The 9676-nt window shown below is 42.4% G+C and overlaps 1 protein-coding gene across 1 annotated transcript in view; it reads right to left on the reverse strand.

The window, feature by feature from the left end:
- Window positions 1-9676, reverse strand: part of brf1a (BRF1 general transcription factor IIIB subunit a) — a 125347-nt gene that overhangs the window by 6750 nt on the left and 108921 nt on the right. The window contains exon 17 of the mRNA XM_005728598.1: window positions 6859-6910. Coding sequence (XP_005728655.1) covers window positions 6859-6910 — 52 coding nt within the window. The remainder of the gene's footprint in view (window positions 1-6858; window positions 6911-9676) is intronic.

The following is a 9676-nucleotide window of genomic DNA, read 5'->3' on the forward strand; positions in this document are numbered from 1 at the left end:
TACCAAATGATTGTACAATAAATTAAAAAATAAATAAATCCAGTGCAAAAACATTCTGCTATCCCTTCCTTTCCCTTCTCTGCTTCTCTTTTGTTTCCTCTTATTCCTCACAGTGGAAACCAGCTGGCTTTAACCTCACCAGCTCATTAGCTGCCGCTGAACAGCAGTCATAATGTGGGGGAAATAAAAAAATAATTAAAAAGAAAACATAACGACATAAAAACGGTGCTCCAGACTAATTAGGAGGTGAGAGCTGTTAAATGGGTCAGGATGAGAGGAGAGGAAGCTGTGGCGAGGGACAGACACGAAGTTTCTTTGTGTTGGTGTGAACTATTCAGCACTGCTGCTCATAATTACACAGAGATAATGTTCCACTACAAATATCATGTTGCATGTTCAAAGCAAGCTCTCCAGCGGTCGAATATCTACTATTTTAGCTTACTTTAAGCTTCAGCCCTCTAACAAGGGAATTGGTTGTTAGGAGCGAGAAAGCAACCGGGGAATACGAGCGCTCAGAAGGTTTTATTGGTGTGAAGATGTAGACATCTGATAGCCTGGAGTTACTCATGCACAAGACAGCAGGAAAAAAAGAGTTAAAGGGAACAAACCACAGTGTGGAATAAGAGTTTTGGATAATGACAGCCACTACATCTACATCCACGTTTCCAAAATAGTAGCAAAGCTTTCTAAAAAGTAACTAAAAATCAATTCCATGACTTGCAAATTCTGTAACTGAATTTAATCAAGTTGCAGACATTTAGTCAGAGCTATTTAATTATTTTTAGAAAAATGGACACATTTCAAAGTTGGGGCGGGACCACAAAGAAAGAAAGAGAAGGAAAAAGCTGTGCAATGCTGAGAACAGATGGAGAAAACATGGAACATCTTACGAATAATTCCACCAATTAGTAACATGCTTGCATTTAAAAAGAGCGTTTGAGACACGCTCAGTTGTTCTGAAGTAAAGAAGGGCAGGAGTTTACCGCTCCTTGATGAACTGCATGTGCAGATTCTTCAGATTATTATTGTACAATCAATTTGCAGATTTCATCATTAACAGATTCCGAGATTCTAGAGAAATTCATGTATGCAAGGGACAAAACAAAAAAAACATTCATTGGTCCAGCCATGGACAATGGATACAATCATGACTTTGTAGTGGAAATCACTTCATGTGTGGAGTGGACTGAGGTCTATAAAAATGTGAAACTTTTAACGATACTTAGTTCAAAAGTTACCTCGTATTAATGCTTGTTTTTGTGTAAAGGTGCATTAGTGCACATGGCATGGAGAATGTGTAACACTACACTGATCAGGCCTAACATTATGAACAGCTGCCTAATAATGTGTTGGTCCTGGTCTGCAGCTATGCAGCCCCACATACAACAAACTGCAATCCACTCTGTATTCTGACGACTTCCTGTCACTACCAGCATTAACGTTATTGCTAATTTGAGCTACAGTGGCTCATCAGCTGGATCGGATCACACAGCAAGGTCCTACAAACAATCAGTCGCTCAACAATCAAAACTTTATAATTGTTTGTTAGACTGAGAGTATCCAGGTTAATGACATTTAATAGACCACTTAAATTTGTTTGCATTATTAGCATCCATGTGTGAATTAGTGTGGATGGATAAAGGAAGGGTAAATGGACGGATACTTTTATAGTCCTATTTACTCTAACTGAGCATTTAAAGCTCTTTTTACTACAAGTCTCATTCACCCAATCAAATTGGGGTTCACTATCATGCCCAAAGATGCTTCAACACACAGACTGAAGTAACCATTGATCTTCTCATTGGTAGACAGCTCGCTCTGAGCCACAACCATGCCGATCAAGCAGAGGTTTTGCATATTTTCATCTTTCTGCATCAATTTTATCACAGTAAAGGTGTTTTCCTGGGGTGAGGGAGCAGGTCGCTGTGTTTCTGCAGGATGAGCTAAAACTGGTGCACATCATGAACTTTATCGCTGTCCGGAAAGCTTCATTGAGAATACTTCAAATACATTCGGCCATCACTTGCCAAAATTATTGCTTGCATAAGCAGGCTATATCTGCAACACCAGCGAGGCTGTGCACAGCTCAAAGCCCTTCCTCCTGTGACCTCATCACCCTTTTGAGATTTCTAAGCTTCTTTGAAAATCCCCACATCTCTTAACTGCGCTGCCTTCTGCCTCCTCCAGCCTGATGCTCAGCCTAAACATGAGTAGACAAATAGGGGAAAGGGCAGAGAAGAACAGCTGCGCCAGTTTCAAGTTCTCTGTAGTAAACTGATCATTTCCTCCCTCGACTGGCTTTAAAAAAAGGAAAAACTGTACAGACTAATTGCTGGGTCGCTGGAGAGGGTGATGGAAATTGGTTACTGTAAGGCAACGAACAGAAACAGAACAGGTTGGCAAGTAGAGCTCAAAGAACACATCGCTTTTCAATCTGGCCCTGTTGCTGGAATCAAATGCCAACATTACATAACATGAGCTGCGAGCTATGAGCAGCCGCAGCCAATGGCGACGGCCGTTTGCTTCCAGTTCCCAAGGGAAGGTGAGGGGGGGTTGCTAAGTAACAAGCCTTGTTGACCCAGCCCCTTGTGGCAATGTTTTCTTCCTAGCTGACAGAGCCTGAGCTCCCTGAGCTACTCTATTCAGGGCTGCCAGCAGCACATGATGGAGAGAGAGACAAAGGCTGTGAGGAGGAGAGGAGAGGGGGGGAGACGAAGGGATTGGAAGGAATGTGGAGGAAAGAGAGGAAATATGAAAAGAAGAGCGATGGGAAAAAAAGAGGACAGCAGCAGAGTGAGGCAATAACGGGAAGAGATGAGGAAAGAGAAAGCAGGCAGAGATTTGCAGGACCAAGTTTTAGCGGCAACTTACAGTTTCAGTGATATCGTTAATTCCCCTCAACTTAGTTGTTTTTAACATCATTAACACCACAAGAGCCACAAATATGACAAATTCACTCGAAAGCTTTTTGTTTTGTTTGTTTTTTCCCCACATTAAATAACTTCACTTTATTTCTATAAAGTCTTCAAATATGGGACACAAACCAGCATGCACTCTCTCAACAGCATGTGTGACTGTGTTTACTGCTGGTTTCTTAACAGAAGTGTTTTATTTAACATCAATCTCAATAACATGTTTGCTAAATAATCTTAAAAGTTGGACAAAAATAATAATAGTGTTTCTTTTTTTCAGCCAAAAATATTGCAGAGCTTTTTATACAGTTACAAGTATTTGACCCCCTGCTGAATTTATAAGTTTGCTCACTTCCAAACAAATGAACAGTTTCTAGCTTTGATTGTAGTTTTATGTTAATGGACACAGAATATCAATAATCTGTGGAGGGAGCTGAAACTTCGATGTGGCAAGCAGCAGCCAAGAAGCTTAAAGGACAGAGTTTCAGCAAAGAGGAGACGACCAAAATCTCTCCTGAGATGTTTGCAAACCTGGTGATCAACAACAAGAAAGCTCCTACCGCTGTGCTTGCAAACAAGGGTTTCTCCAACAAGTACCAAGTCAGTTCCTATGAGCTCATTAACTCACTACTTAAATTCTGATGTGGGTCAGTCTTTGGTGTTAAATCCCCACAACACTGTGGATCTTCTAACCCGGGATATTCCTCGGCAATTACCAATCATCAACAGTTCTGCTACTCACAGGCCACAGCAAGGAGTGAGGAGATGGAACTGCCAGGAGCCGAGACGCGCTGCTCTAAAACCAGGTATTTTCTAATGGAGGAGCTCACATTTTATACTTATGATTCCACTGACAGAATTTCTCATCCACATAATCCTGTAAATGGTCCGACTGTCAGTCAGCTGATCTCAACTATAAAAAAAAAACAACAAACTGACATTTTTACTTCCCAAACCCTGCACGTCAAGTCAAACTCCTGCTGCTTCTCTACAGAGTGGTTAAAAAAGAGAAACACGGAAAAAGCTGTGAAAAGAGAGAAATAAATTATATAAGAAATGAGAATGACAAGGGATTAAAAGACTGTTAGGGAAGTGTAAAATGAGATATGGAAAAAAGTAAGGAAGAAGAAGTCAAGAAAGCTAAATTTAAGACTTTGAAACTAGTAACGCTACCCTCGACTGAAATGAAGTCCAATTTAAATCAAATTAAAAATCAAAGCAGAAGAGACTGCCCCATTTCTGAATGGAAAGCTATGAAGCTATAAATGGTCAGAACGAGGACATTTGGAAACTAACTGTTCAAAGCCAAGAAGTCTAACTAGGTTTAGTAAAGGAGATAAGACACATGAGCGAAAGTAAACTCCGTCTGTGTGGACTGATTGGAAACTGGCCAACAAAAGCCTACTGTATCACTGCAGTGTGATAAAAAATAAAATACCCCTGAAGCTGCTGTTTAAGACATTTTTATGTTCAAGTTTAAGGCTATATTTATTTTAAGAGTCTGTCAAAAAAATTTTTAGAAGCAGTCAATGCCCGGGAGAAAGAAAGAGTGAAGGAGGAGTAATATAGCAAGGCCAAACAAAGACACAGAGCGGTTCACCTCTCACACGGCCCGAGAGGAGATTTATTTATTGCTGCCTGCTCTGCAGAAATCAGCAATCAGCTTTTATTGGCTGAGCAGGAGAGCTTGACACAGACTTACAATAAGTCTGCTACAGTCAAAGGTTCATGGTAGTTTGGTTATTGTCAAACAAACATAAAAAGACCAAAATCAACAATAAATGTATCCAACCACCAACAACTGCGTGGCTATGTGAAGCCTAATTTATATCACTCCTCTGAGTAATTCAGGCTCTCTGCAGATTTACATCGTATTCTGTGTCACAGTGCATCTGCATCTTAATATGCACTGCTCAAACAAAAGCCAAAAAGAACAAGAACCAGATATCTATACTGATATGAACCGGGTAATGTGTTAGGAACACAAGGACGCCATGTCGTTTGATGGAAATGAAAACGATAAACCCACAGAGGACTGATTTCAAAATAAACTAGTCAAGCTAGTCCATTTTGACGATATAGTACTCGATATTCTGCTTGGCTCCCACATGCTTGTATGCATGGCTGACATCGGGGCATCCTCCTAATGACATGATGAGTCCAGAGCATCACTGAGCTCCTGGACACTCTGAGGGGTAACCTGGCAGCATCGGATGGAGCAAAACATAATGTCTATTGGGTTGAGTTGCGTTTCTATTGGTCAGGTGACTACCTAATGGCAGTCAGGGTTCTGTTGCCTAGTTTATAGAGGTTATGTGCCCCCTCAGGATATGCCTGTCACCAAAGCCATCACCAAAACAGTCATGCTGAACAATGTTATAGACAACATAACTGTCGCTATGGCTTCTTCAGACCCCTTCACATGTCTGTCACATGTTTAGGGTGAACTTGCTGTCACCTGTTAAAAAAGAACAGATGGTAGACCTGCCAGTTCTGGTATTCTATGGCAAATCAGGCACCGCGGTGCTGAGCAGTGAGCACAGAGCCAACTAGAGCAGGGGTCTCCAACTCAGTCCTTGAGCGCTACGGTCCTACAGCTTTTAGATGCACCCCCACTGCAACACAGCTGAATCAAATGAAAAGCAGCTCTCGAGGACTGGAGTTGGAGACCCCTGCACTAGAGGTTGTACCGCTGGGCCCTCAGGCCACCTTCACGAAGTCTGTTCCCGATTGTTTGGTCAGAGACACTCACACCAGTGACCTGCTAGAGGTACTTTTGTAGCTCCCAGTGCTGATGCAAGCTGCTGATGGGTTAAAGGCCTTCTATGGCCCTGTCCAGCTCTCCCCCAGAGTAACTGCCGGTCTCCTGGAATCTAAGCCATGCTCTTCAGACTGTGCTGGGAGACAGAGTAAAACTTCTGAAAATGTCACTTATTAATGTGCCATCATGGAGAAGTTGGACTACCTGAGGAACCTCTGTAAGGTCCAGGTATTGTCTAATGTTACCAGCAGTGACACTGACTCGAGCCAAATGCAAAACAAGTGAAAACAATCAGAAAAGATCAGGAAGGGAAAACGTCAGTGGCCTCCACCCTTAAAACCATTCCTGTTTCGGGTTTGTCTCTTCGTTGCTCCTCTAGTGCACCTGCTGTTAATGTCATTAAAACTAAAGCAGTTAAAACCAATCAACAACCCCCTCTGCTACTTCAATGACCAGATTTTTTTCACCCTCACAAGCTATGGTGATCACCTTGAATACACAAATAAGGACCAGACCTTCTGCTTCACTGAGGTTAGTGACACATTTATAAATAATCACTTATCATTATATGTAATAGGAAATGCAATTGAGAAACCAATTATGACAAACCATGTGAAAGAAGCAGGATAAATCCAGGTACTTTCTCATTCTACATCAGAAATTCAATTTGTTATAAAGCTTTCCTGCTCACTGATTTGCAGCATCACCCACAGTGCAGTACAACTCAGAGGTATTCATTTGGCAGCAGTGGTTGTCGTCCCCCCCCACCCTGTGAAAAAATGTTAAAAATTGCTCAATGTTAAGTTGCAAGCCTTATTATTGCCTAACCCGCTTCCCTGTTGGTTCACATAGACTTCACAGGAAAAGCTTTTTTTATGAAGTAAAGCAGTGATGACAAGACTGGACCATCAATCTGGTTACTTCATCCACTTTCACTGTAAGGAATATCAAGGCTGCTCTTCCCCTTGAAAATACTCTTATTCACACAGCACAGTCAAAATACAGTGAAGCAAAGGAAGACTGAACCTGAGTGAGTGTGTTAAAGTAAACGTGAGAAGTTAACCGACTGATCGACATGGTGACTGAGGTGTCGTGCATTTTAGGAGCAGCGGGGCAGCGAGTGTTGTAGTGCACAAGAGTGTCGGAGAGGAAGAGCAGATGCAGTGAAGATGAATGGAAGCTTACCTGCTCCGTGGCCAGCTTTTTGTTGGGCTGTCCGCTGATGAATGGCTGTAGCCTGCAACACAGACAGCAACATCATCACACTTAGCCTTCTTTATTTTCTTTAGCTCATTTGTTTTATTACTGTTTAACATAAGTCCTACTAATCATAGTGAGGCAGAGGAGCTAGCTTGTATTTGACACATTGCTAACATCAAACTCAAACATGAAACATTTTCTATGTATTCTAGGCTCTTTTGTGAATAAAATCGGGTTAATGATATTTGCGGTTTCACAGCATCCCAGCTTCTTTTGGAACTGGGTTGTAAACGTGCTTCTTAAGTGGAATCATTGACTCTATCTCCTTGGTGTTGTAACTAGATTATTTGATGTTATATGGCACCCCATAAACAGCAGCTTCCACAACAACCAAACCAACCAACACATCTGGACTTCGTTCACACAGTCTGTGTGTGCAACCAGCAATATTCGTCAGTACTGGACAAACACTGTCCCTGTAGGTCTTTACCTTACAATATAAAGTGCCTTAAGGTGACTGTTGTTGCGATTTAGTGCTTTATAAATAAAACTGAAATGAACTGAACAGCACAGCAGTCCTACAGTGAAGCAAACACATTACCTACAAAGGTTACAGACTAATGGGCTCCCCTTTGTTTTAACAGTGCTGAACAGCAAACACTGAAATGACATAAAATACTTAAAATTAACCTTGATTTTTAACAGCGGCTGGGCTTTATGACCTTGAAGTTGCACGACTGTAGAAAATGAGTTCCATTACTCAAACTGAAGCACAATCTGAAATGCCAGTGAGTCTACAAGAGGATTAAATGTGCGGATTTTATGAACCCCTAAAAGCCTGAAAGTAAGATATTCATTATTTTTCCAGACATTAGAAGATAATAAAATCTTCTATTCTGAGGCCAGTTCAGATTACATTTCACTGTTAACCTCAGCAGCGAGGACACCGCCTGCCTGCTTCTGCTCAGCTTCGTTTCTTTCTTCCACCGCATTCGTGTCCTCTCTCTTTGTCCCTGATTGGCTAACAGATTCACATACCCGTTTCTCTTCAGTAAGCTCATGTTAGCAAGGTGTTACCTAAACATACCCAGTATAGTAACATTTTCCCACAAGTACAAGCTAGTGGTGAAGGGATTCGGTGTTGTTGTTGTTGTCGACATTTTACAGTTTAAGCCAATGTGCTGGAGAGCATGTAAAAGCACACTGCTAGCATGACTAATAATAAAGGACCTCCTTTGTGCTCCACTAAATAATCAGGACTTTTACAGTCAATTTAAGCAGAACAGGAACAAGGGAAATCGAGCTATCACAGCAGCCTTCTGGGGACGAAATAATGGCTGATATAATCATTAATAAAAATTGTAATGACAATACCTCCTGCTGATACCAGTTCCTGCTCATTGTTGCCATTTGGACAGATGGGACAGCAGAACATTGCTGTATGTCGGATGGCTCTTTGCAACCACTCTTACACAAAAAAGCATATTTTATTTGTACTTGACGCTGATGCAGCATTTAACTCTTGACACAACACAGGTAGAGCATTGTATTATCTTAGTGCAGCTGGTCTCTGTTGGCTTCAGGGCGACTAGCTCACATTTCTAGGCAACTGCGATAAAAAAAAGGAAAAGAAAAAAAAATGGTGTGAATGAGAAATGAGCCCAAACTGTGAGTGACAGGCAGAGCGACTGTCTGTCTCTGTGAGTGCAATCTCTTCCTAGACAGTCGCGGAGATAATCAGCAATGAACGCACCACTGGCAGTAATTCCTAAGCAGCCGTCCCACCACCCCACTGGCTGGAATTAGCATTGTTCCCGAGGCTCCCCACCCCCATTTTCTGCCCACCCGGCCCGGCGCTGAGCTCTCCCTAGAGGCTTACAGTAAAGTGCTCAAATCTCACTGATAAGACGCAGAGCGCGAGTGAGCTTTTAATTAATCTGCTTTAACCGGGGGGAAAGGGGAGGAGGGGTAAAAGTGAATGTGGCATCTTCACCCCCCAACATCATCATTCCCCCCACCTCCTCCTTTCTCAAAGCTCATTATAAAATCCCAGCCAGGCCGGCGAAATGCTCCCCGCTGAGAGAACTATTTAGGGCCCCGTATATGTGCTAGACAAGACTGGCTCCCATGAGCCCTGACCTGGACACTGTGGAAAGAGGGAGGGACGGTGGAACCATGAGAGGAAGTGATGTCGTTAGGCAACAGGCAGTGGAAGGGGGCAAAAGGGTGAGAAGAAGAAGAAGGGATAGAGGGCAAAACAGCACGGGAGCGAATGAGGAAAAAGATTGGGTGAGGGCATGGGGAGGCATGGAGGGGGAACGCGGGGGAAGCCTGAAGAGAAGGAAGGTGCTTGGATTAAGAGAACAAAGGAAAACAATATTAAAGAATAAGATCAGCTAATAGCAGAAAGAGAAAAGCAGAAAGGAAGAAAAGAGCGCACAGAAATATCAGAATGGGAAGAAGAAGAAAAACTGAGACTCAGGAGTGTTGACTGATTATTCCAAGGTTGTTCCTCACAGAACTAAGGCAGCAGTTCCTCCAGATAAACAGTCTTAATTAGCTAACCTTTGTTGTGTTGTGCTGCTAAGTGAAACCAAACACAAATTAGCTGAATCAGCTGCAACAGTTCTACATAATGGAGTTTAATTCTACGTAGCAGCCAGTCGTGGTGCATTCGTAGCTAGTGTGCCAGCTGTTTGAAGACGAGTGTGTCGTTCTTTTCAGCAGGTTTCTCAGTCGCTCATAATCACATTTGGAAGATATGCCGTGCATACTGATAGGAAAAAGGAAAAGGAGTGAAAGG

This window comes from Pundamilia nyererei, unplaced genomic scaffold, assembly GCF_000239375.1.
Source record: "Pundamilia nyererei isolate P.nyererei 1_Seehausen unplaced genomic scaffold, PunNye1.0 scaffold00029, whole genome shotgun sequence".
Taxonomy (NCBI): domain Eukaryota; kingdom Metazoa; phylum Chordata; class Actinopteri; order Cichliformes; family Cichlidae; genus Pundamilia; species Pundamilia nyererei.